This window comes from Venustampulla echinocandica (assembly GCF_003357145.1).
Source record: "Venustampulla echinocandica strain BP 5553 chromosome Unknown scaffold_1, whole genome shotgun sequence".
Lineage (NCBI taxonomy): Eukaryota > Fungi > Ascomycota > Leotiomycetes > Helotiales > Pleuroascaceae > Venustampulla > Venustampulla echinocandica.
In genome coordinates, this window is record NW_022474206.1 from 5,030,583 (window position 1) to 5,057,133 (window position 26,551).

Genomic DNA, 26,551 nt, shown 5'->3' on the forward strand with positions numbered 1-26,551 from the left:
TGAATTTCCCAAGTAAACCTAACGATAATTTCGAACTCTCCAATCTCAAGAGCAACATGGCTATTGGTACAATATATATCTTGGCCATTTTCAACATCAATAATACAAGCGAACTAGTGCTACATACCTAGTACTTTTACAGGCAAAGTCCAATCGCCAAATGAAAATCTCGGATGCACCACCTCGAACTTTTATGCCAAGTGTAGGTCAAATCCCCGACTCCTCTATTCTACTTCAACAACTGCAAGATATCGCCCATCCTCGTAGTCTTTGCCTTTCCATCCTTAGCCTTCTCCTGAAACGCCTTGCCTACTAGCTTCCTCTTTTCAGCTTGGATTTCCAGAACACGCTCCTCAATACTATCTTCCATTACTAATCTCCACACCGTACAAGGCCGCTTCTGCCCCAATCTATGCACACGATCGACCGCTTGGTCTTCAATCGCTGGAGCCCACCAGGAATCTGCAAGTATAACAGTATCTGCGGCAACGAGGTTGAGACCCACGCTGCAGACGGACAAACTGGCTAGTAAAATCCGGCAGTCGGGGTCGGATTCCAGTGCTGCCATACCGGCATCGCGGACGTGAGCCGGCATGCTGCCGTCAATACGAGTGTATTTCATGTCACCCTCCTTCAGCTGGTGTTGGATAATATCTAGAAAACTCGTCCACTGGGAGAAGATGACGACTTTGGATAATGGATCTTTGCGACTAGCCGCGAGAATACTCATTAATGCTTCAGTCTTGCTGCTTTTTGTCTCAGTGTCGATTTCTAAATCTTCTACATGGCTTTCTTCAATAGGCATTATGAGACATTCGTTGTCGACGAGCTCGGCGCGGCACATGGGGCATTTGTGCTGCAGGTCGATAGTGCGCTCGATGCAGTCTCGACCGAAGACGTGTTTGCAAGCCGTGATGACAGGGTTATGCAATTCCTCGAGACAAATGGCGCATTCGTCTCGGCTGTCGATGCTGAGCTGCAGCAATGTTTGAAGAGCTGCACAGTTCTCTTTGGTGAGGGCCACAGCCCCTTCTGACTCTAGGAGTGCCAGGAGATTCGTGACTCGAGATTCGCAGAGTTTCCAGTGGCAACATACTTGGCGAAGTCGTAACAGAATTTCAAGGTGACGGTAGGCATCAAATCCGTTCTTAGCTTTCTCATTGGTATATTTCTCGACCAGGCCTTTTGCCTCGGTTCTACACACAGTTAACAACGTTCAATATAGAGAATATGATGTCCGAGCTTACTCTAACGCGTCATATTTCTCTTTCTCGTCTCTACGGAAGGCTATGCGGTGGACATACTCAGACAGTTCTGGTAATTTTAAATCCACGAACTTCATATCCTTTTTTCTTCTAAGACACATCGTGCGCATGACGGATTGCAAGATGAGTTCAGCTTTCGGATCACCCTGAGCCAATGGTCGCGTAAGAATGGCATTGAAAATTTCCAATCGTTCGAGACCCCCTGATATACCCAGGTACTTGAGCATAGAGTATAGATCCTTGATAGTGTTGACGATTGGGGTTCCTGTGAGGACCCATTTGGACCTGGACAATAGACCAGTGGCTGCGACGGCCGCTTTGGTAGAAGGGTTGCGGATGGTATGCCCCTCATCAAGAACGACTCTTGCCCAGTTCATAGAGAAGAGGCCTTTCTTGGTTGGAATTTCTCTCGGAGTCTTGGTACCTCGGGGAAAGCATTCGGAGGACAGCATTCCATACGTGGTAATAACGACATCGTACTCCTTGAAATTTTCGCAAGTCATTTGTTTGTGGCTACTTCCATGATATGTCAAGACTTTCAACGCGTTCTCCTTCTTGACGTGTCGTTCCATCTGCTGAGCCCAGTTCGACATTACACTGACAGGCGCAACGATCAGAGTTGTTCCTGAACCTCCTTCTAGAATAACGCTGATCACTTGAAGAGTCTTTCCCAATCCCATATCATCAGCAAGGATGCCGCCTCGCGCCAAAACTGGAGCGGTTGTAGTACTGAATTGAGTCGCGATGTTTTGGAAAGTAGACCCGCATCCCCTCTCTTGTGAGCGCTTCCATAGTTGCACAATATCTTTTGAGCCTACTGCCGGAAGGACAGGGTTTTCTTTCTCCAGCATCCAGGCCAACCCCTGACGCTGATACGGAAGTAAAGTGGCTTTTAATTTTGTGGGCTGCTCAGCCATCGGCATTTTAGATAACGCATCTTCACCAACTCCCCATTCCTCGACAAGTTTTTCCACGTCTCGAGGTTTAAAGCGTTCACTATTCTTGACGAAGTGCTGAATCCCAAGCTCGGGAACAGGTGCCCTCTGACTGCTTGAGGGCTGTGAAGATCCTTGAGACTTGGATTGTTTCCTTGGTGGCAGAGGAATATTTGCTGATTTAGGTACGGTAATATATTCTCTGCCGATATACAGCCGGCTAGCTCTCAACATAGCTTCTAACTGTTGACGGGATGTAGGGTCAGCAGGCCCGTATATTTTCAATAGTATAGGGCAGTCATATCCAGTTTTCCGCCCAGCCAGGATGGCTTCGATAACGATAGTTCTCGAGTCCTTTGCTATTAATGAGCCTATATCTCGTGACGGGACAAGCAACTAACCATGAGCGGAGCAAGTTTCGTGGCTAATACTCGAGGAATATGGCCAATCTGAGTGCCTTCCACATTGTTAACCCTGATGGCATTCCGATCATAAATATTTGTGGGCTCCCGCTTGACCATAACCTGCTCTCCTGTCGTGGCGACACCATCATAGTATCGAATACCGACAATCTTGTCATGAATGGCTCCCATATATAACCATTGAGACACTTCATTATCTTCTTGACTGAGATCGATTATGTCATATTCTTCGCTAGTCTCTTACCATGATCCTCGTACGGTCTGGCTTGGTGAATTTAAAGATTGGCTTGATTGAGACGAGCCGAAAGATTGACTTGGTCGCGGTTGAGTGGCCGAAGTTCGATTGAGACGTGCCTGTTTTGCTTGGGGCCGAAGGTTTTCATCGCCAGTTAAATCAATAACCCAGGGGACGCTACGCTTCCCGAGGTTAGACATGGTGGTTAAATGTAAATAGAATCCGTCATGCAGGTCGTTGAGCGTTTAAGGGGTGCTCCGTAGAGTTATAAAGTTATCAGCGGGAGCGACCGAATGAGATTCCGTACCCGTTGTTGTGAATGCATCCCTGTTGGTGATCCGTTGCAAGGATCACGAGATCACGTGCAAGTATTCCCTTGGCTTTAAGGTCGACTTCAAAAGTAACTTTTGCTATCTCTAGTCATATAAATGCCATGTCGAGGTGGTCAAATTCCTTATCGAGTAACAGGCAGAGGGGAATGCAATAGCAACTACCCACTGGGCTTTTACCACCAAGGGAAATTTTAAGGTAATTATAGAGAAATCTGATGAGGAGATGGTTGCTCTCTTACTTGATAGAGGCGAAGACATTCACGGTACAAAACAGCTGCTTTAAGCAGTAGCAATGAACGAGGAAGTGGAACGGAAGTAGCTGCTCTTCATCAGTTGTCCGCGACAAGCCGACCCCCTGCATATTATGGCCTGGTGTACTCGTTTTCCCTGTCAGGGAGTATTAGGGCTACAAAGATGATGAGCAACTAAACGTTCCCACATGATTCTGGCGAGCACCCAGAGACTTATATCCAACAATCAGTACTTGTCAGAACATGGCGACCAGCGAATAGCACGCCGTAAGTCTCTCCCACTCTCGTTCTAGGCTTGCAGCATTACTACCTACCTAGTGGGTGATTACTTTAAAGCATCCAGATTGCAACTAAAAGGCTCAAACCTATGTAAACACTACAACCAAGAGCTTTGTCTGCAGAGCCAGCAGAGGATGCTACTGCCGGCGCATTTGTAGCACTCTCCCCTCCTTTGAGCCCAGTTCCCACAGCATCCCCACTAGGTACCAAGACCACAGCCCCCGTCACCGTCACAGCAGCACCAGAGAGCGTCAAGGTGTGGCCCTGGTAGACGACGGTCGAAGCAGGTCCTACACCTACCCCGGGCTCTGTTGCGCCAACCGCAGGGGCCGCGTACGTTGATGTGGCCCCCCCTTCAGTATGAACTTCGAATCCAGCAGGGCCGAGGCTCACGATTTGTTCTGACACTGTCACTGCAACGGCAGAAGAAACATCAACTATGCCGGATACAAATGGCGATTCGGGAATAGGGAGTACGGAAGGGACGACATTAAGAGGTACGATTGGAGTTGCCTCGCTGGCAACTGCTGTCTCAGCCGCTTCAGCTCCAGCACCGATTCTGGGAGGCGGATTAGGGGCTGCAGCGTTGCCCGAAGGTTGATCCGGGACCGCAGCATTGTTTGAAGGCGGATTAGGGGCCGCAGCGTTGCCCGAAGGCTGATCCGGGACCGCAGCATTGTTTGAAGGCGGATTNTGATCCGGGACCGCAGCATTGTTTGAAGGCGGATTAGGGGCCGCAGCGTTGCCCGAAGGCTGATCCGGGACCGCAGCATTGTTTGAAGGCGGATTAGGGGCCGCAGCGTTGCCCGAAGGCTGATCCGGGACCGCAACATTGTTTGAAGGCTGGTCCGGGACTGCAGCGGTGTTTGAAGGCAAATCCGGGACCGCAGCGGTGTTTGAAGGCAGATCAGGTACGGTAGTTGGCCCTGCAACAGCAGACGGCTGCGTCACTACTGGGTTATCAATAACTGAAGTCGTCGACACTGGGAACAGCCCTTCTAGTGCTGGTATCGCATATGGAGGATCAAAAAGCCCGAACTTGTTTCCCACATTGCCACAATGGCGCCAGTACGGCAGTCCCAATGCCTTGATAGCCGGTGGTATAATGAGAGATGGGTTGCAGCGAACATCGTCGTCCTTCATCGGGTGGGTGTTGGTTGCGAGGGAGGACGTGTCTACGGAGGCGGGACAGTTTTTGCCGAGATCACTGAGATAGAGTTGTCGTGTGCTACGGCGAGTGGTAGCGTCATCGGTGTAGGGAACGAGTGTCGAAACATCGGTGAGGTCGAAGGGGAAAATCGCGTTAGCAGTCGTGGGCCCGAGGGCTCCGCATCGATTCCAACCGAAGATGGTGTTGACTATCATGTACACGGAAGGCGATGAGCTGTAGAGGTGTGAGCTGACTGCTTTGATGAAGCCAACGGTCTCCAATAGCGTCTCTTACAAAGTGTAATCCAGCTTAGAATCATAGATAGTTGCTGGATAAGAGTAGTTGTCATTCGTTGGCCAGAAAGAGAGCTGAACGGTGCCGGCTTGGCTGTTGGTCGAGTCAGTTGTAGACTTGAAGATGCATCTTGGACATGTGAGACTGGGCTGTTCGAACTTACATGCTGCACCATGGGTCATTCCATTGGTATTGGCTGATTGTGGAATTATAGTAAGAGCATGTGTTGATGGGAATTATCTGCTCTGAAATTGGCAGGTTTGGGGCAGGAGTGATGGTCGACGGCAGGTGGCTAGATGTGGCAGAAGCCATGCTGGTATTAACAGGAACAGGAATAGCTGCGAGTTGTCAGTAGAGGCGTAGTATGACCTTGATCTTTGGGCAAGGCATGGGAAAAGATTCATACCATTTCCGTGAACAGTCTCTAGCCAGCACAAGAGCACCGCAAGCGACCCCGAGGACGCTCTAGCGGATGGCATAAACATTATTCAAAACAGAGAGTCCAAAAGAAACTAAAGACGGGACGTATACAAATGCATACAGACGGTTAAGAGGGTGGGAAACAGAAACAGGAGCGGAAATCGCTATTGGTGTACGGAGGTGGTATTTGTATCTTTCGAATAAATCCACGGTGTATTCGCCCGCTCCCTCTCTCCCTAGCAATTCCTCCGCCGAGAGCCTCTGTCCCTATCAAAGTACGTTGTAGATGGGTCTAGAGCTAGACACTCCTGGCGTCAACATGCGGCGTCAAACTTACAGGCTCACCGTCTCACCCTGTAGCACGTGCCAGCCGCATGATGGGTGTTTTACTCGGTCTTTCCTTGCCAATAGTGTGAAAAATGCGGCATGTTTGCATAGCACGCTACCCAAATTACCATGCCGCTGTATGATCAGTATACGAAGGTACGAAAGTTGTATGAGTAAGTACCTAAGTATTCAATTGTTGCTAGTAGGGTTGCGGCATGACTAAGGGAAGACCAGGGCTCTTGTTGGCTGTATAGCCCTTGGCAGCTTACATACTCCTTAAAAGGGTCGCATCGTAGGATTTGACACCGTACCTGGTACCTGGTAGCCATACAACCTTCGGACAGTATCCATCGATGGGTGCCTTGTTTCAACTTCCAAGAAGGCTGTGCCGCCTGTCTTTTTCGGTGCACCTAGGGCGGCTGCCCTGCCTCCATCCCCTGCTGCAAGCCTGCCAGCGCCAAATAGGGGCGGACTCGTCTCCGAATGCTAAGTCGACCATTGAGCAACGACAGGAGCTCAGCCCATCGTGTCGCCTTAACCACCCTACGGACCGTGCCGTACTTGTCGTGTGTAAAGGATACTACTCTGTATTGGCAAATGACTAGGATGCCGATTTACAAAGTCCTGGTATTTCCGTACTTCTGTAGATAGCAGCCTTACCGCGGCCCTTCAGACCCAGCAAGCGCTGTAAGCCACCAAACCGAACCGCAAGGTTAACCCATCCCAGATTGATACTCCCTATCCAGCTGCTGCGAACCAAATTATCTCATCATGCCTCCCGGTGTTCCTCGGAGGCTTTCTTTGACTTTTTTTCTCGCCCTGTGTTGTGAGTCGGGGCGGCTAGGATACTCGTAATAGCCATCCCATCTCACTCCTGTCTCATTGTTATCTCCATTTCTTCGCGTTGCGGAGAAATCCAAACGATATGTATCCTGTCCTGCGAATAGTGCTTCTCACACAGTATCTGATAGGAATATGTAATGCTGTGCTGGACAGTGTTGTGGTTCGTGGGACTGGACCGGTACCTCCCCTCGTGATACCGCCAAGTCAATACTTGTAGATATATTCTGACCCTTCAATGGTATCTTGATGTGCTGACATCCCTTCCAGCGAGGGAAATGACGGACCATGGAGTACGTTCAACCTCCGAGTCGGGACACCAGGGCAAGATGTTCGTGTCACTATCTCCACCGCATCGCCCGAGACCATGGTGGTGCTGTCCGAGTACGGCTGCTCAACCATCGTCTTCAAAACTGTCCCGGAGCGCTGTGCAAGCTCTCGAGGCCTGATGTTCAGTCCAAACTCGTCGTCGACGTGGAGTGACAAAGGCTTCTTTGGGATCAATCAAGACGGCGTTGGCCTCGAAGCCAATCTTGGTTATACCCAGGCTGCAAATTTTGGATTGGACACACTTGGTTTGGGCATGGTAGCTGGTGCGAATGGCCCTACTCTCAAAAACCAGACCATCGCGGGCATTCCTTCCGCTTCACCATTTTACTTGTATATTCACCCGAATAGAGGCGATCGCGGTCAAGTCATACTGACTTGGATAGAGGAATTTTCGGTCTCGGTACACAGCCAGTCAACTTCAGTTCGCTGGGTAATTACTCGGCGCCTTCCTACTTCACGTCTTTGAGGGATCAAAATCTCATCCCTAGCCTAAGTTGGAGCTACACCGCCGGGGCAAAGTACCGTAAGCTAATCCGCGTTTCCCTTTTCCTCATTCGAATCCTCACGCTCTCTAAATTAGGACTCAAACAGGTCTATGGCCAACTAATCTTCAGTGGCTACGACACCTCCCGCTTCACTTCCAGTCCTATCTCTTTCACTATCGCCAAAGACCTTACCCGCGATATAGTCGTCTCACTTCAATCCATCACCTACAGCGGCACCGTCCAAACCTCCCTCCTCGCCTCCCCAATCTTGGTTTTCATTGATTCCACCGATCCCAACCTGTGGCTCCCTGAAGCTGCTTGTCAGCTCTTCGAAGAGGCTTTCGGCCTCACCTTAGATGATGCCACTGGGCTGTACCTTGTTAATAACTCGCACCACGAGGCGTTACTATCTGAGAATGCAGAAGTCAGCTTTAAACTCTCTGATACCATTGGCGGCGGAGGAACCGTCAATATTGTTCTCCCATACTCTGCCTTTGACCTGAAAGCAGAGTATCCGATGGTCAACAATGCGAGCTTCTATTTTCCTCTGAAGAAGGCGGCGAATAACACGCAGTACACCCTGGGACGAACGTTTCTACAAGAAGCGTAAGTTTCTCGCATTCATTTACACAGTGTAATACTGATGGAGCTAGTTATCTGACTGTCGACTACGAGCGCGGTAATTTCTCGGTGTCCCCGTGCTCGTGGGTTGAAGGCGCAGCGCAGAATATTGTCGCAATAAGCTCGAAGGACTCCAAAGTTGGAAACAACACTACGCCATTGATAATCGCACCAGGAGATGCAGAACCGAACCCGACGTCGCCCAAGAATGGCATCGACACTGGTGCTATTATCGGCATAGTTGTCGGCTGCGCCATTTTCGCCATCCTACTCGCCCTCGCTGGATATTTCTTTCTTAAACGATGGAAAGAGAAACAGACCTTGTCGCAGATTATCGAGTCTTCGGACTCGCACAAAGGCGTCGTGGGCTTGGAGGGCTTGGAATCACCAGAATATCATAAGCTATCGAGTTTAAAGGCCACCGATGGGGAGTTGAGTAATGATAGCCAGATCTACCAGCTACACTCGGAACAAATGCCTCGTAGGGCTGCTGAGACAAACGAGGATTTGGTGAGGTCAGTAGCGTATGAGCTGCCAGGGTCTGCGGTCAAGAGTGTAGGGCTGGATGTGGAGGAAGGGAATAATGCTGTGTCTCGATAGAGCATCCTAATACATACCTAAATTATGAAATATAGCCTCCAATGGCGGGCTTACAGTTACGAAGTACTCTGGATGGCTAAACCGGGCTAGAAATAAGCAGCCAACATTGACATGTGCTAGCAAGAGTCTAAAACCGTGCAACAGCTAGAGAGGATGGTTCCGGAAGGATGAATTATGGTGGGGGCGTGACAACACGATTGCAAACCTCCGCGGCATGGCTTGCAAGCCGAAGCAATGCAGGCACTTGCTGTCAAAACTGGGCAATTTGGAACATAGCGTACATCCGCCAAGATGTTTGCCCAGCATTTAACATATGGCCCTTACAACACCCTAGCTCTGCAGACTTTCAGGAGTAAGGAAGAGAACCCCAACTTTGCTTTAACATGTGCTGCTTACAGTGGACACGCACATCATAGAACTACATCGGCCAGCGCCGAAGGACGTACTAGGCGATTGTTAACTTGCCAAGGAGAAACAGATTTGCACCATATACTCTCCCCTGATGGTAGGCCCCTTGGCAGCTGTGTTCTGGTAAGGCAGAATAGCTGTGCGAAAGCTAATACCCGTAGGCTTTCTCTAGCTAGAGCGTTCCCTTGTGTTCCTACACGTGCTTAGTATAATCAAGGGTGGCCAGCGAAGACGGATCTCTGTGCCTGTACCGGGGCGCTGGCTACGAACTGGCGATACTTACAACAAGTATTAGTCTGAGCTGAACAGAGAACGCAGTCACTGAGGTGGCTAGCTATAGGCCTTGTCTGCTAATTCAGCTGAGCTAAAGCTGTACCTCAACTCCTACAGGTGTAGCTGCGAGATAAAACGAGTTTTCAACACCCCTTTTGTATATAACTCGGGCTTTACGAGGCAACGACGAACACCTTTCGAACAAGAATACCTTTCTCGACGACCGACAATCCTGCGAGCAAGAGACCGAAGTTGACGAGGGTGATACGAGAAGGCAGAGGGATAAGGGGACGTGGCTGTTTGGACTGGCTCTCTACAACTCTCGGGATAATCGACAGCGCGGAGGATCCTTTGCAGACGCAACCTAAGGACAGCTTTACAACTATCGGTTAATACAACGGAGGAAAGAGTAAGAAGGGGCTTTACTCGGTCGATTTAGGAATTTGGGAAAGAGGCTATTACTTGGTTGGCGGATTTGGTGCCGAGCGTGCAGAGGACGTATCAGTTAAATAATAGACTCCCAACTAGCTGTGGAGGACCGCACTTGACTCACGCTTCGGCTTGAAATACTTTCTATAGGTTATATAAGTTAGGCTCTATACAAATCCTTAGCTTAGCACGTCTTCATACTCCCTGGGAGGTTCGGCTCTAGCTTAACGACGTAAATAAATATCATTATCATCATTATCATCAGTATAATCAAGGGCTAGTAGCTTATAAGTAGGTAACTAGCGCCTGTACTATATAATAGTATATAGGCACGTTATAGTCGGATAGGAGGTTTTCGAGACAGTTATATAATAACTTTTATCAGTTTAGATTATATATATCGTAGTATTACTAAGGTATATTATAATATATACTACTATAAGATATTATATAATAGAAGTAATTGTATAAAAATTATAGAATAAAAGTATATTATTCGGAGGGAAAACTACGATACAGCTCCGGAGAGCAAAAGAGTTAGGCCCGGTATCGAACGCTTATATCTCTGCCGATTTTGTCGTTTTATCCCTATCAAACCCCTCGGGCCGGACAATTTGACCTGAGCCACTTAGCCAATTGACCGCCGTTGTCTTCCTTGCGAGAAATTTGCTTATTTTTATGTATAAGTCCACGACTGGGCCACCTGCTAAACACAGAAACACGCGATCGTTCCTCCTTCGTCATCTGATTCAACTTGAAGTTCGACGAGGTGAGAGCTCTTGTGCTAGCTAGTGTCTATTTTAATGTATTTGGTTCCAAACTAGTAAAAACTAGGACGAGAGAGATGGCCCTCGAGACTCTACCCGTTAAAATAACCAAAGCTTTTTCCACCACTCCCACCGTAATTTTAGACGATCCTCATACTACAATCACCATTGCGCCACAACTTTCAATCATGCCATTCGCCCAAACGGGGATTTTAGGGTATCTTAGCAGTGCTGCTTGACGATGGTGGTTTTATCACGTGGGTTCCAAGATCTCATTCACTTTGCCAATATACACGCTAGTGTCAGGGTCTCCCGAGAACATATTAGGTCATATTTGAAGAGGAATGAAAATAATTAAAATCTTCATATGTGTCGGCCAAGCAAAGGATAATTGGTGATAACATTGCTGAGCTTTAGTATTCTCGTTGAGGATATGGTAGCCACTGCCCGCTACTAGATTTGCAAGCTGAGGATATCCAGAAAGCACACATCTGTGTACATTAAACCCACAAGAATAAGAAACAATTTCATGAATCTCAAGGGCTAATAATAGAAAAGGTGGTAAATTTGACCTCGCGACAACTGTGACGGGATGGCTTTCAGACTTGTATCTCCCGCTTGGAATATCTCAAAATACAGGAATACAGAACAAGTTTAGCGTCGCAAAGCACGAAAGCATGTAGTAGTGCCGCATGCACGGGACGAGTGTGCGGTACGATTATCATGTAAGATCGTAAATAGTCGACTTTGAATCCCAATCGCGGACACCCAAGACGAATTGAAATGTCATCAACACATGCGTTCTCTAGCCCTGAATATATATACACCGCAACCAATGTTTTTGCGTTCGTATGGTTTCTGCTCAGCGCCCCCGTTCTCTAATATGGTCCATCTATCGGCCTGCATCACTTTTTCGCCGCATCCGCGGTGGCTGGCTTTCCGCCCGACTCGGCCTGAGCCAGGAATTCCCTAAAACGAGTCAGCCCACCGTCCCATTAACTTCGTAAATGACGCAGGGTTCAAAATCGCTTCGGCGGATGAACATACTTGATGAACTTCTCCTCATCGGGACCGGACGCATTGATAGGTGGTCCTTGGGTTTTCTTCGCAGCCGATCCGCCAGTTGCCATCATGGTCAGTCCACCAATCGTACCGAGAACGGCGATAGCAAGCTACGGTTTCCAATTAATTAGCCACAGTCTTCAGTTTCTCAATATGCGCCCTGGGTTGGCTCAATTGATCCCGCCAGAGTCAAAGTTTTCAGAAGATTCTTTGATGCCGAGGAAGGGGCCACTTACATAGTGAGAGCCAATTTGGCGGCCGGCAATCGTGTACATTTGGACCATCTTGGCGGTAGGATGCTTTAGATATGAGAGGTATCGAGAAGATGAAGAGGAGATTCGGGGATGAATTGAGCTTCTGCGTCAGGTCGTTGATGGTCGTTCGGTTTACTGTCGAGCTTCGTATCTTGGCGGTACCTGGTGACTAAGCAATCTTAGCCTGAGGTGTCGCTGCCATTAAGGTTCCCGGAACGAGGTACGGAGGTACGCATTCGGCGTCGTCGGCATCGTCATGGCCTCCGGAACAATCCGAAGATATGTTCCCATTCCATAGAGCAAGGAGAACCCGCACTTGCAAAGAAAGCATTCCTGACTGATCTTGTGGACGAGCCAAAATCGTTATATTTAAGAACGAAACAACATCAATCGACATGGCAAAGAACGATTCGGAACACGACAAATCCCGAAATCCTCAGCCAAAAACGCAACCTCATCCGCACGAGCTTCCGCCAGCTCTTCAAAAGATTGTAGACAAGGCCGATAAGGAGGACAATTTCTATGATGAGCTCTATGAGGGAACGTAAGTGCTCAAAATCTAATTCCTCCCATCTCAGAACAACATGTGCTAATTATATGTGCCTCCACAGCTCCCCTCCGTCAACAGAAAGCAACATCCGATATGCTGCATATGCAAGCCGCATAAGAACTGCTCTCATTTCTGCTCAAAGATATGTAGCCTACACCTCAGATATTGGAGAATCGTTTCGTCCTATAGCCCATCCCAATCTCGTTCGAACTGCCTATGGCATTTCCTGGGCATACCTTGCCGGAGATGTTGCACATGAAGGATACAAGGCATACTGCAACAACCAGCGAATATTACATCCTGAGCTACCTCGGGAAGCTGATGCTAAGCACTACAATGACGCTATGCTAGATCCAAGCAGTGCGTCTCTCGATGCCCAGATTGCGGCAGCTCCGAAGAAGGTAGCACCTTTGGATGATTGGAGGACTGTCATGGCTCAGAGGGCTGTTTTTCAGTCGCTCGCATCGATGGGTCTGGTATGATCAAATTCTCAGTTTGCTGTTGCAGTTTCTAACCTATCAATAGCCGGCATTTACTATCCACTCCATTGTCCGCTATTCCGGACGCGCTTTGAAGAACGTCAAGAGTTCGAAGATTAGGGGATATGGTCCTATAGGCCTAGGGCTCGCTATTGTACCTGCTCTACCATACATTTTTGATGAGCCGGTTGAACAAGCTGTCGAATGGGTATTCCACAAGGGAGTCAAGGTTTTCGAAGGACCCGACGCTGTTAAGGGTTCGCCAGAAACTGGACGAGAAAAGTCACTGCAAAGGCATAATCAGAAGGCTGCAAACAAAGAGAAGGAACTGTAAGAACATCACAAGTGTAGCTGATTTATGTCGTATACGGAAGCATGGCGTTTGGGGTGAAACTCAACTTATTGGGATGGATGACTGAACAGAATACTACTCCATTCCACTTACTCTTCTCTCCCCTGATGAGATATGAACTATCTAGTCTATCCTGCTTTGGATGTACTCTGACCTTTGAGCCACCAATTACATTTCGCCTAGCGATTTTATCAGTGCTGTCCTATTTCCACCCAAAGTACCCGTAGCTTCAGATTGCACCGATTTTGCCCTATCTTTGGTGGCAAGCGTAACTGTCCTGCCTCGGAGCTAAGGGGATGAATGACGAGGCTACCAGCCGCAAATAACCCTCCCGTTGAATAAGCCAGGTACCCGTTCCGTGGCGATCTAAGCGAGCCAAGGCTGATGATCATTCGAGAAGCCTCCAGCAACGCCGGACACCGCTTACCAAACACTCAGTACTCAGCCTCGCGTCCACCGTTACGACTTCGCCATCTACCTACAACTCCAACGTCGGCTATCGCCTCGAAGTGTCCAATTACTCTCTTTATTTAGCTAACAACTAGGGCTATAAAGCCCATCCCTTCGCTGCCATGGCCTCGTCATCCCGTTCTGATCCTGCAGATGAAACTACAACTACCTTCACCACCATGGACGAGAAGGATCCAACATTAATCGGTACGCACTGCCAATACGCATACTGCAACCAACTCGATTTTCTCCCCTTTCGCTGCGAGTCATGCAGGGGGACTTTCTGTCTTGATCACCGCTCTGAATCTGGGCACAAATGTCCGAAAGCTGGGGAATGGGCCGCGAGGCGTCGAAGAGCAAACTTGGCAACACCTTCCCTCGGCGCAGGAAAGAGCATGGTTGATGTTGAAAGGCCATGTGCATCCCCTACATGTAAGACGACAATCGGCACAAGCTTATCTACGGCGGTCCATTGTTCGTCGTGCAATAGGGACTACTGCCTGAAACACCGCTTGAATGAAGACCACGACTGTAAAAACCTTGTTCCCATCGGCGCGCGCCCCAGCAAATTCGGTAAACACCCAGACTATGCGAAGACAGCGCTTGGGAAGTTGAAAGCCTGGGGCATATCGCAGAAGGCGAACATGTCTCAACGAGTACTTCCGAAGCCGAAGCCTACGTCCGCTGCTGCAAGGCTGGTGGCGGTTAATAATCTCAAGAAGACGGCGAAGGGCGAGGCCAAGATACCACCCGAGAAAAGGGTCTATATATATGTGGAGGCTGAAGCTGCGACTACAACTTCAAAATTGCCGAGCGGAGAGTTCTACTATTCGAAGGATTGGGTTATTGGACGAGTGTTGGATGCCGCAGCTAAGAGTCTGCAAGTTCAGAATATAAACAACCAAGGCATGGACGAAGCGTCGAAGCTGAGAGTATTTCATGTGGAAGGTGGGAGGCTTTTGGAGTTCAATGAGAAAGTTGGGGATGCTTTGGTCAGTGGTAATAGGGTTGTGTTGCTCAGAGGAGTTGGGCCCGCTATTCCGAATCTAATTGAAGCTTGAGTTTGCTTCTTTCAAGTTTTAGAAGGTGGCTTTGATTGGATAGCTGGATGATGGGTTTGTTACTTGCTTGCATTATTGCATGGCATCGGCGTTAGGGATTGAGCAAGCTGTTCAAGTGGCATAGCATCAGCGTCACGAATTATGAATCGAGATTTTACATGCTTCTTTACTGCTCGTCAATCGTCTATTGTCCTTCAGTTATTTTATGAAACTTATTTCACGCATCTCATGGAAGCACCCAAGTAGTCCTAGCTAGTGGTTTCCACAGCTATATTTGAATCTCAATTTTAAAGCTAGTCAATACTTATTCAATTACCCACCACACCACACCCTAGCGGGCGCGTTTATGAAATTTGTGTTTGGTGGTATGTGCTAATAAGGATCTATTCCTCTTGGTTTTACTCTCTTTTCTCAGGGGGGCATACAGTTATAGATTCATGTCCGTTAGAGCAACATTATAGTACAGTATACGTAGCAATTTAAGCAATTTCCTGTCACATACGACCATAGACTGAGGAGAAATGGGCATCCCGTCCGCTCTGCCATACACAAGCCTCAGATCGGCAGATTAGTAGTTGGGTGGGTGACCACCAGCGAATACCTGCTGTTGTATGTTTTTGCTTTTGCTTTTCACTGTTCTGAGATTGCGTTTAGGAGTTAGCTAGACATCTAAGAGTTGGTTGCCTTACTTTCATTAGGTGTTTTGAACAATTTATAACTCGAAAGCAGATAGGAAATTTTTTTTACCTAGTTGGATGTTGTCTGGTTTGGACAAGGATACCAATAGTATTGCGCGATAGGTACTAGCGTAAGCACGCGTGGCCTTCCCGATTCGAACATTTCCTTTCAGATTGACTCATCGATAGCTGAGCTGATGACTATAGCTCATTCTCATTCTCAATTAGATTCTTGAAGAAGATTTAATTGTTTACAATATGTGCTATTTCTGATAAAACGTTATTTTTACATCAATTAGTCTATTATACCCATAATTTTTACTATTATTCTAAAATCTGCTACTTACTAAGCATGTCGAGCAATAGACCTAAATTCAGGATTGATTTCCAGTCACCACCGCGCCCTTTCCTCCATAAATATGACAGGCTTCTCCCAGCGTCGTCCCAATCCCCGGAAATACCACCTACATTTCTCTCCGCTCTTACCGTTCGTGAAAACGTGTTCGTGCATGAACTAGGTGCTGTCCCCCTGGAACACCATCTTGACACCGATGATGCTAGGTCTTGTCACTGGGTCCTATTCAATCGTTCTCCTGGTTCAAATGAATTGAGCCCGCGGGCAAATCCCAGCTCAAAGGCACAAGTCCAGCCACCAGAACATAAGCTGGAACAGAAAGTGGAAAATGAAACGGATGAGCAACATGCAAAACCAATAGGCACCATACGCCTTATACCCTCTCCACACTACTCCCGCCACCCCTTACCCGGGTCGCGCCTCAACCCTGACTTGCACCAACTACCCAACCCTCCACTCCCCGCCTCAGAAGTATTCTTCGCACCTGCTCCGACATACACCCCTGATCGTGCAACAAGTTTCCATGATGGGTTAGAGCCATATGTTAAGATCGGAAGACTATGCGTTGTAAAGGAGTGGAGGGGGAAAGGATGCGCCTCCATGTTGATTCAAGAGGCATTGAGGTGGATAAGCGAGAATCCGGGGTTTACTTGTCAAAACAATGCAGAAGAATATGTGGCTCAAGAGAGGAAATGGAATGGATTGGTATGTGCTCTTGCTCAGGAAGGCGCAATTACGACTTGGCAGAAGAATGGGTTTAAGGTTGACGAGGGAATGGGGGATTGGTGGGATGGTGGGATAAGGCATGTTGGGATGTGGGTGAGAGTGGATGTTCAGAATAGTAGGGAAGAGTCTAGATAATCAAAATCGATTGAGGTTTCCAGGGAATAACTAATTTTAGTAGGTCTAGATCTTGCGGATACTACTCTTCTGAGGATAAAGTTGTTGGGCCAAGTTCCATCTATCATTCGTGCTTTGAGCATTTAGCCACTAAAATAAAACTTGACCTTTGAATAGATACCGTTCTAATTATAACAGTATAACCTAAACCAAGCAGGATGCCCCCAAACTCTCTCGATAGAGGTTATTTATCGCAAGTATTGAATCACGTGTAGGGTCAGTCACTCAGGCACGCTAGTCGGCGTTAAGGATTTTAAAATCTTGGACTTTGTACTCCTTGGCCCGATACTTTGAACCCCTATCAACAAACAACATCAACACGAACATCCCGAAATGTTTTCCGCATTCAATAGTAATAGTACCGTCAACCACATTCTCGGTCAAGGAACATTCCTCTAGACCCCAATAATATCAAGCTAGCCTCTGGATGGTATTTGCAGACGACAGCACCAAGACAAGTCCGAGAACCAGGACACTGAGACAGCAGGCACGTCCTTGCCTGCCCCTCACGGCTAGCCTTGCGCGCCATGCCAGCCAGCCCAGTATCTCCAACCCCAGGCCCCAAGCCGCGCCCGAGCCCTGTCCAGCTGCGCGGGAGAGGCCTATGTGCCCAAGGCTTCAGTGGCTATCATGCCACCAAGATTATGCCCTCCATTATTGATGGGACAAAGTTTGTTTCTCTGGAGATCCTGGTGCATTGCAACTGCAAGCTGGTAACGTTCCACCGAAATCCAGCTTCCTCGGCCATTTGATGACCAGACAAAATATTTCTGTCTTACCTAAAAGCGATGGACTCCCCAGCTCTATCCCATCCCCCCAGATCAGAATGCTCTATGTTACACGTCCCTGTCGCCTCAGGTTATGGCTGCCAATCCATGATTGTGGGCACAGCCAGGCTATCAAGTGGCCTGCAAGGGGGCTTTTGCTACTGTTGACCCTCGTACAATTTTGTCTTTGAAGTTCTTGTTGCAATTCGCGCAACCTTGTCCCCCTGCCAGTTCCCTAGATTTTGGCCACAATCGGGCAGACCCGCAGTACGGGAAGGCCCTGGCCCTTGATCATACCCACGTCATTGAGACCTACAGTCCTTCGTAAGCAGGAGTCCCCTCACTCTCTACCAGGGATCACAAAATATTCATTGCCTGTGTTTCGCATGTATGACTAGGTTGCGAGCTTCTTTTTGGTACCACAGTTCAATGTTGCTGATGCTATATCTCCTTGAAAAAATGTTTGCTCGTAGCATGTACAAGTTTGCTATCTTCATGGATTGTTCCCTCTAATTCCAGGGGTGGTTACACGTCTCTCGCATTTTTACTCCTCTGTTAAGAAGCTGTTCATATTGCTAGCCATCTTATTCCTGGTCTCACCCCCATCTGAGAAGTAAGTGGGCAATGTTTCACAGGGCGGGATTTCGCTACCCTGGGGGGTAAGCTCCCCTGGTGAGACATGTCTTTGGCACTTGCTAAGACGCCCATACAAAATCGACTTTAGTTCAGAACCCTCTGTGAGATCAAGTTTACCCCATATTTATAGGTGCGCTAGCATTATTATTGCTAATGACCTGCATTAGCTTACTTCCTTAAATATAAACTTCTACCTATGGATTAAAGGTCCTAGCTTGTGTCAATATCTTGCTGACCTTTTCGACTGACTAGGAGCCGATTCTAGCTCCTTGCCCTGCCCCGGATATATAGATTTTGGGGAAGCGGATAATTCATAGGAACTTGTTCCTACATCAATAAAGTGCTTCGCATTGTTTGATCACCACTATTCAGTCCTATCTCCTTATTCTAGCGAGTGAGGCCTTGATTCCATCTACAAGACTTACGAGTAAGTGGCGGCTTGCCCTGCGATTCCACCCACTTAATCCTTCTTTTCCATGTAAGGCAGACATGCCTCATAAACCTCCTTATACCCAGGGCACTTGATATTCCTCTGGAACACGCCCTCATCCACCACCCTCGCCGTCTGGAGGGAACCCGCAATAAAGAAGTCGGTGTAGCTCGGCCGGGCACCCAGCACAAACGGCCCGTCGGCCTTGTGCGTCTGCATCAGCTCGCCGACGGCGCACATGCCGTCGGCGACCGCATTCCAGGTCTGCTCCTCCTTGTCCGAGTCGAGCAAGTCCTCGAGCCGGTGCCCGATCGCGGCCTCGCGCGTGCGTCGGAAGTACTCCTGCGCGCGCGATGACAGGATCCCCATCTCGCGCGGCATCACCGACACGTAGAAGGCCTTGCCGACCGTAGCGCGTGCTTTCGCCTCGATCTCGCGGCCCAGCTCCGACGTCAGCGGCACCGGCGGGTCCGGGTACATCGACTCGAGGAACTGCGCGATGGGGAACGAGTCCATCAGGTACGTGTTGGTCGGCACGTGCTGGATGGCGGGGACCGTGTATTTGTTTTTAGATCCCGAAGCAGATTCGCCGGGGACCAGGCCGCTAGGGAAGGGAAAGGTCAGGACTCAGAAGACTTCTTCACGCGTGATCGGAGGGCTTTAAGACTATACATTGGGATATGAAAAAGGAAGAAAAGGGAGGGGAAAGGTCCGGAAGGGGCTGGAGCCTAGAGGTGAAGAACGAAAAGCAAAAGAAGGCGAATGTAACTCACAGCCCTTTTAGCGTGGGCTCAATATCCAGAAACTCGAGGAAGATAGTCCTATAAGGGATACGCTTGTAGTTAAGCATGAGGCGGATGCGTCAGACAATGGGAGAGAAGCAGACGTTCTTGGTGCAGGCCGAGTCGTACAAAACAATCTCGGGCTCGGTTTGGGCGGCCATGTTGCGCTACGCTCTAATGAAGACTCAGTTGAGGAGATAAAGTGCAATAGTACACTTTCTAATCGGTCAATTTATGAGTGGAGGTTTTCGGTTGAAACTCGTGTAAAGGGTTGAGGGAGTGCTGGAAAGCTGGCTTACGCAGTAGGCAGAAGTTCATACTCGTACTCGAGTATCGCTCACGTGATGGCGGGGTCGAAGACCATCAGTGCATCTGCCAAATTCGTGCCCGGTACATGGAACCTATGCCATGGTAAATATTTCGATCGGGCCGTGTCTGTTGATCTTCAACAACGATTTATCGGGGTGTTATGACAACGAAGCTATCTGCGAACCCTCCCGCAGACATGAATGAGGACACCATAGCAGCTAGTTCATATTGAACACGATCCGAAGAGACTATTTTCATCTGGTAGCCCCATTGTGCCGGTAGCCATACGAGTACACTATTTTCAGCCCCTTAACAGCCGAGACGCATGCTTTTCATCGGACACTTCAAAGGATATTTTGTTGCATTTCGCGCCCTCCCCTGTCACTTGTAGCGTCCTAGTTATTGGTTTCGGTTCCATAACCTTGATGGTCGGTAACTATAGTGCCTATTCAATTCTCACCGGCTCTCTCAGGGTCCATAATTCCTACCACTGGAGCTGTGCCGTACTATATTTGTCTACGCCATCTAGAAAACTCAATATCCCTAGATAAATTGACACGTACGATAATAATTTCCTAGAATCTAATCTATACCTTTATATATCAACAAATCATTCTCTAAAACTCGCCCTTACACCGGCCATGTCTACGCTTTTCATCACCAACCTCTCTTCCCCTTCTTTATCATTCCGCTCAAATACCCAAACCTCTTCTACCCCCAGCTCCCCTAAATACTTAAACATCTTCTGATAATTCGTTCCCACTTGCGGTACTCCATGACTATCGTCACTCAGAGTAAACCTCCCACCCATCTCCCCCCATGCCTCACACACACTCCGTCCAGGATACGGCTCTTTCTTCCCCTTCCTCAATGCACTGCTATTAACCTCTAACAAACCACCCTGCTCCTTGATAAGCCTCAAATTCCTAACCACCTTCTCCCAAACATCCTTTCCCCATTTCCCCTCCTTCAAATCCCCATCAGGATCCGAGCTAAATAGGCGAATAAGATCAAAATGGCCTACAACCTTGGGCCTCACGGTATTTAACATAGCATGCTGCGCATCGAAGTAATCCGCAAATAATTTTTCTTCGGTCGTAGCCTTTTCTACGGCTTGGGCGTAGAACGTGGGTGAGTAGTCGATGGGAATGCCGTGCACGTGGTGCACGCTGCCGATGAAGAAGTCAACCCGGGGGTCTGAAGAGAGGGTGGAGATGAGCTTAGAGTAGGACGGCCGAATCCACTCGGCTTCGAATCCGATGAGAATGTGGATTTGAGATATGTATTTTTGCCGGAGGCGAACGGCTTCGGCGAGGAATGCGTAGTGCATAGCTAGCAGCGGTTCGGTGGTGTAGCCACCCTCGATCTGATAACAGTAAGTTTTATAATTTGGCATGATAGGAACAATGTGACAAGGGATAGGGATAAGCAAATGAGGAAAGTGTAATTAGAGGGGGAGCTGGACTTCTTCTGGGTATAAGTCTTCGTTCGAGTCACGGGGCATGTGTTCAGTTACGGCGTAGGTTGTCATGCCGTGTGCAATGGCAGCGAGGATGATGTCCTCGAGCTGATCTTGCGCATGTCCGGGACAGAATTGCCCGGAGTGGGAGTGCATTGAGAAGGCCATTGTTGCTGGTGTATATCAATGAAGTAAAGATTGTAAGTTGTATAAAAAGTAAGCGGTAGTCCTTCTGATGATAACCCCGATGCCCGTATTACTTGCTGTACCTTGCTTGTACTGTCATTGCCCCACCACGCCGTTCCCCGAACCCCCACCCCGAGTCTCGCGTGATTAACGAACAAAAAAGAAATCCACAGAGCCTACCTAATTGCGAAAATCAATTTAAAAAAAGAAATAAAAAAGTTTAATCAGAGCACCAATTTGCGAGCACCAAGGGACTCGAACTGAACGAGACTGTTAGTTTTATGCTCCCGTATAAAGGCTTGCGGCAAATGCTTACCCCTCAACCTCAGTCTTACAGCTTTTCAGCAGTAGGAGGACCGCGCGCTACCATTGCGCCAAGCACCCGAGTTTTTAATTCTTGTTTTCCAAGAACTTTGGCAGCCATCTTGATAGCAGTTTCTGACGAAAATGCTTATTTCGATTTATACGTGTATTTCGATCAAGTGCCGAGGATTAGCCACGGAAATAATCGCTTAGCCCCCCCCCCCAAACCCCTTTTTGACACCCCGTCTCCTGAGGTGGACAAAGAAATAGGACCACAAAATCCTGTGGAATGCATATAAAACCTGTATTATCATTATGGGTCCATTTGATAAGTTAAAGTGCATTAAACATCTTGAAATGCTATCTTTGAGAGAGTACATATTTCGGTAAGGCAAATTAAAATATTGTGAGTGCTATTTCTGTCTATAATTAATATAGTAATGAAAGGTCTAAAAGTTAGGCGACGGCATACTATTATTACACTTTAGGGTTTCTTTATTGTAAATACTTCTAGATATGCGTATTTGGTTTCTAATAAAGAAATGATAAAGCTCAAGGCTGGTGTTGCCGGCATTGGCATTGCCATTTGATGAATGCGTCGAGAAGAGAAAGACAAAGAATCCGCTTCATTCTCGCTCTCCTTTAAATCATACTTAACTGCCTACCTTGGTATGTACTGTAGGTATATAACATTGAGCATTATACCATCAAACACCTTCATAACGCTCACTCCCAATAAGTACACCGAAAACCCAATACCAAGATGGAACAAAATAATTCTAATATCGAAGACCAAAACCAAACTCAAGCACTTGAAGCACCTATCAGAGTAAACCACAACATCCCAGCCGATATCTCCGATGAAGATCTTGAAGTTCGTTACGCAGAGCATCTTGAAAACCACCCTATAAAAACTTTGATCATGGTCAACGAGGAAGAAAATGCCACAATAATTACGAGCCACAGTCTTGGAGAGGACGGGGATTGGACGGTATGTCAGAATTGATTGGGTTTGAAAACATGGCGTATGCTAATATGATACTAAAATAATAGGCGCACGAAATTGTACTTGACCATCCTCATTCTGCGAAGGAAGAGAAGAAAGAGATCCCAGCAGATGCTACGTTCGATGATTTGGAGAATGTCTTTAGCGAGGTGGATACCACCGAAGCCGAAGCTGAGCAGGTATGTCCCTGACCGTATATTGAACCCCTCGTACTTCCCTACTAACACCCAACAGCAGGACACGACGCATCAGGACAAACCCAAGGAAAATATCAGCAAATACCACAAAAAGCGACTCGCTTCCCTTCACCGCGAGAAAGTAGTCATGCTTCGAAAATCTCAAGAGATTATTACTGAACAGAACGATCTCGCCCAATATTCAACTGGAGCGGAAGTTAGAACCCATGATCCTGGACTCCACCGACGGAGCATGCTCGTTGAGCTGAAAACCTTTGCTCTCGGAATGCAAAGCACAAGATGGGAGAATAAAAAGAAGGTTCTTGAGGAGCATATAGCTTTTGCTGCAACGCCTGAAGGGGCAGCAATTGAAGAGTTGAAGAGGCTACAAGAGAAAGAGAAAGAAAGGGGAAAGAATAAGAGGAAGCGAGCCGAGAAGGCCGAGAAGGCCAAGCTGCAGAGAAAGTCGGAGAAACACGATATTTTTAGTGGCGAGGATAGCGAGGGGATGGGAAGAAAGAGGTTTCGTGGCAAAGACGGTCACCGGGTGAATAGGCATGATGGAAGAGGCAGGAGGGGTAGTGGTAGGGCGAGAGGTGGAAGAGGAGATGGAAGGGGAAGAGGTAGGGGACGAAGACCTGACAGGAACGAGGGCTCTGAGAAGCCTCTAGTTAGGGCCAATAACTAAACAAAGGAAGGGCCCAGAATGAGAGTTTGGCCAATTTCTAGGGTGGCTCTATGTCTAAGAGATGATATATTATTTACCTGTTTTTTTTAAATTTGGATTTCTTTAGATGATTTTAGGAATATATTGTTGTTTAGATGGCATTCAGTAGACGAGGACTTGTTGAGAATTGCACCGATATCTTGAGGGTTGGCTTGAATAGAGCGCGATTAATGTATATGGTACTGTTAAATAGAATGTCACACTTGTAAGAGAGAATAAGCCTTAATCATGGTGGAGAAAGAGCTGGGAAACGGAAGGTAACAAGGGCCTTTTCCATTGGTTCGTTCATAAGAGATATTGCACTGTATTTCGAATGGCCAAATGACAACCATATCGTAGTTGAACTAGATTAAGAGTGATGAGGTTGAAGCCAGCAGTGGACTGATGATGCCGCCGACCAAATTAAAGTTTACAAGTTCAAAATCTCCCCTGGAGCCCTGAGAATATTTCCTTATTCGCCCGTTTTAATTCCCGGCCGCAGCCTTTTTGGTAGCCTTAGCATGCTCGCTCATGATCTTATTTAGTCCCTCTCTCTGCAGACACTTGTCAAACCTAAAGCTCTTCGCTGCCTCGTCGAGTTGCTCAAGCGACATATCCTTGAATAAGCTTGCAAACTCCACCGAGAACGAATTTGCCACAAAAGTCTGAAGCGTCAAACGAATTATTTGCCTCTCTGTTGCCCAATTGGTAGGATAATTGTTCTTTGCCTCGGGACAGACACTATCAATCCATTTCACAAGCGGGCTTATAACTTCCTCAACTTGTTTGCTTGGATACCTTCCCCACGCATCGATTTGCAACTGGCGTTTCTTTTCTAAGAAGGGCTGGATCGTCTTTTTCCAGAATCCATCCGGATCAGTATATACCATTCCTTGAACCCCAATATCCTTATATAGCCAAATACTCCATGGGATCTGGTGCTTTTCGTATATTGAAAGTTGAGCACCTAACAGATTGTATCGTTCTTGATTGATCTCGTCCGCGTCGGAATCCATGCGAGGATCTGAATACACCGGACCAAATTCTCCATTCCAGGCAACACATTTGCGCTGCTGTTGGAATTCGGCCTTTCTGAGAAATTGTTTTTCAAGCTTGTCCAATTGATCTGGTGTCCCTTTGAATCTCTCGAAACCTGGGAAGCCTTGTTGGCTATAATCGTGAAGGGCATAGGCGCAGTTTGGCAACACATTTTCGAAGAATTTCCACTCTATGGCGAACGTGTTTCCATCTAGCCAGAGAATGTGGTTGGGATCAATCTTCCGAATAGCTGGCTCTAGGCGGTTATAGAAAGCAGGGAGACGATAGTGCTTTGGATCGCAAGGTTCGTTGATAGGATTGTATCCCGCCACCCACTGGTTGTCTTTGTATCGTGTAGCAATCTGCTCCCATAGCCAGATAGTACGATCTTGGTGGTCTTTATGATCCCAGAAAGCGGCATAATTCGACGGATTATCAGAATGCCAATCGGGGTTCTGTGCGCCAGGAACGGTATGCATATCGAGGATGGTATAAATGTTTTCTTTTGCACACTAATCCTGTTAGCTTTTACTTGGAATTTATTTTGCACTACCTACCAGGTCAATGACTCGGTCCAAATGCTTGAAACCTGATTCCTTCAACACCCTTGGGTTCATGTCGTCTTCAAAATGTTTATAGTTGAATGGCAGACGTATGCAGTTAAGCCCTAGACTCGCAAAGAATTTGGCATCGGCCTCCATGAAAAAATACTCTAGGAACTTGTCGAAAAAGAATTCGTATTTCTCCTGTCCTAATACTTGGAGCATGGCTGCGCGATGTTGGAACTCATGAGCTGGATACCCAGTGCTTTGAAATGTGAGTAATGATAATAATATAGAACTTCTGAGGAGTACTAACATGAAGTTTTCCATATTCATCCATCCTCCCAATGCAGCACCACGGAGCACAACAGGATTGCCCTTGCCATCAACCACCTTATCCCCCTCACAGCGGAGGAATCCGTTAGACATTTTTGAGGAATTTGCTTGTTCCGAGAATAATTGATATGGTATTTCCTTGTTCGTAGGAGTTCAGCGTGTTCAGGGCCAAATTAGTTGCGACTTTCTTGGGAGGAGTGGAAACTAAAGATGGAATGTATTCGTATTTGTACACCACGCAGTGGCACGCCTCGTGTGTGTAGCTCTCCATTCTCACTACCTCCGACGTCAACAGGTCGAATTCAGCCTGATTGGAGCTGGCATGCCGATTGGGGCAGAGGGCTTTTTAGGACAATATATACCCTTAAATATCATGGCCTGCTTGGCTTGCACGTTAAATGGCCGGGTAAACTCAGATCGGCCTCCACCCCCACCATTGCCCCGCCATGGAGTGTGTTCCACAACCTCCACCACTTCAACATCGCTAAAAATTATGCTAATCTACGGAGTAGAACAACTCTCGGCCTCTATATCGAATGCTGTGATCCTGTAACTCCCGATTCTATGGATCTTGATTTGAGTCCATGCCCACGCCCAGCGCAATTTATTTAGGGCAGATGCCCGATGATCGTACCCGGATTCATCGGAAACAGTGGTTTCCTTTTCATAAGCGCGAGTTCTCGAAATTCCCACTACGCATTCAGCCAGAGCGGCAAGACAAATCTGGCGTTTGGCGACTCGCTGGAATAGGAGCCAGATGCCGTCCATATTCGGTCAATAATAAAGGTCTTCGCTCCTAATACTAACGTGCTTACTTTGGTATGCCGCAAAAAGGACATTTAAGGTTGCCTCTCGACCAATTACTTTTATATTTCCCGGATATCTACTTCCGGCCAACCGGTTTACCAAGATAGGACTTCCTACTTCTATGAACAAGAACTGAAGTACCAAAACCGCTTGTGTCACCCACCTATCTCACCACAAGAAAATGCCATGGTGATTTGTGAACCCGACAATCTGGGCTTGAGTGCGAATTTGAATTTAACCAGCAATTTTAATGGCCAATGGAACC

At 47.7% G+C, this 26,551-nt stretch overlaps 9 protein-coding genes across 9 annotated transcripts; 4 read left to right on the forward strand and 5 right to left on the reverse strand.

Annotated features, from left to right (window-relative positions):
• Window positions 1–229: 229 nt before the first annotated feature.
• Window positions 230–3,057, reverse strand: BP5553_04171 (putative SWI matrix-associated actin-dependent regulator of chromatin subfamily A member 3-like 1; the record flags this gene model as incomplete). The annotated part of the gene is made up of 4 exons (XM_032012794.1): window positions 230–1,196; window positions 1,248–2,554; window positions 2,602–2,827; window positions 2,867–3,057. The coding sequence occupies 4 exons, from the start codon at window positions 3,055–3,057 to the stop codon at window positions 230–232; spliced, it is 2,691 nt and encodes an 896-aa protein (XP_031872487.1).
• Window positions 3,058–6,835: 3,778 nt separating this feature from the next.
• On the forward strand, window positions 6,836–8,786 carry BP5553_04172 (uncharacterized protein; the record flags this gene model as incomplete). Its single annotated transcript, XM_032012795.1, has 4 exons — window positions 6,836–6,966; window positions 7,021–7,410; window positions 7,464–8,171; window positions 8,219–8,786. The coding sequence occupies 4 exons, from the start codon at window positions 6,836–6,838 to the stop codon at window positions 8,784–8,786; spliced, it is 1,797 nt and encodes a 598-aa protein (XP_031872488.1).
• Window positions 8,787–11,568: 2,782 nt separating this feature from the next.
• Window positions 11,569–12,009, reverse strand: BP5553_04173 (Uncharacterized protein; the record flags this gene model as incomplete). Its single annotated transcript, XM_032012796.1, has 3 exons — window positions 11,569–11,632; window positions 11,711–11,835; window positions 11,962–12,009. The coding sequence occupies 3 exons, from the start codon at window positions 12,007–12,009 to the stop codon at window positions 11,569–11,571; spliced, it is 237 nt and encodes a 78-aa protein (XP_031872489.1).
• Window positions 12,010–12,374: 365 nt separating this feature from the next.
• BP5553_04174 (uncharacterized protein) lies at window positions 12,375–14,871 on the forward strand (the record flags this gene model as incomplete). Its single annotated transcript, XM_032012797.1, has 5 exons — window positions 12,375–12,523; window positions 12,591–13,005; window positions 13,055–13,338; window positions 13,544–13,628; window positions 13,906–14,871. The coding sequence occupies 5 exons, from the start codon at window positions 12,375–12,377 to the stop codon at window positions 14,869–14,871; spliced, it is 1,899 nt and encodes a 632-aa protein (XP_031872490.1).
• Window positions 14,872–15,900: 1,029 nt separating this feature from the next.
• On the forward strand, window positions 15,901–16,764 carry BP5553_04175 (uncharacterized protein; the record flags this gene model as incomplete). The annotated part of the gene is made up of 1 exon (XM_032012798.1): window positions 15,901–16,764. One exon carries the CDS (start codon window positions 15,901–15,903, stop codon window positions 16,762–16,764), a length of 864 nt encoding a protein of 287 aa, XP_031872491.1.
• Window positions 16,765–18,666: 1,902 nt separating this feature from the next.
• BP5553_04176 (uncharacterized protein) lies at window positions 18,667–19,579 on the reverse strand (the record flags this gene model as incomplete). The annotated part of the gene is made up of 3 exons (XM_032012799.1): window positions 18,667–19,240; window positions 19,410–19,457; window positions 19,548–19,579. The coding sequence occupies 3 exons, from the start codon at window positions 19,577–19,579 to the stop codon at window positions 18,667–18,669; spliced, it is 654 nt and encodes a 217-aa protein (XP_031872492.1).
• Window positions 19,580–20,337: 758 nt separating this feature from the next.
• Window positions 20,338–21,354, reverse strand: BP5553_04177 (putative histidinol-phosphatase; the record flags this gene model as incomplete). The annotated part of the gene is made up of 2 exons (XM_032012800.1): window positions 20,338–21,093; window positions 21,193–21,354. 2 exons carry the CDS (start codon window positions 21,352–21,354, stop codon window positions 20,338–20,340), a joined length of 918 nt encoding a protein of 305 aa, XP_031872493.1.
• Window positions 21,355–22,438: 1,084 nt separating this feature from the next.
• Window positions 22,439–23,545, forward strand: BP5553_04178 (uncharacterized protein; the record flags this gene model as incomplete). The annotated part of the gene is made up of 3 exons (XM_032012801.1): window positions 22,439–22,666; window positions 22,729–22,860; window positions 22,916–23,545. 3 exons carry the CDS (start codon window positions 22,439–22,441, stop codon window positions 23,543–23,545), a joined length of 990 nt encoding a protein of 329 aa, XP_031872494.1.
• Window positions 23,546–24,048: 503 nt separating this feature from the next.
• Window positions 24,049–25,572, reverse strand: BP5553_04179 (putative glucanase; the record flags this gene model as incomplete). Its single annotated transcript, XM_032012802.1, has 3 exons — window positions 24,049–25,113; window positions 25,159–25,408; window positions 25,460–25,572. The coding sequence occupies 3 exons, from the start codon at window positions 25,570–25,572 to the stop codon at window positions 24,049–24,051; spliced, it is 1,428 nt and encodes a 475-aa protein (XP_031872495.1).
• Window positions 25,573–26,551: the final 979 nt, after the last annotated feature.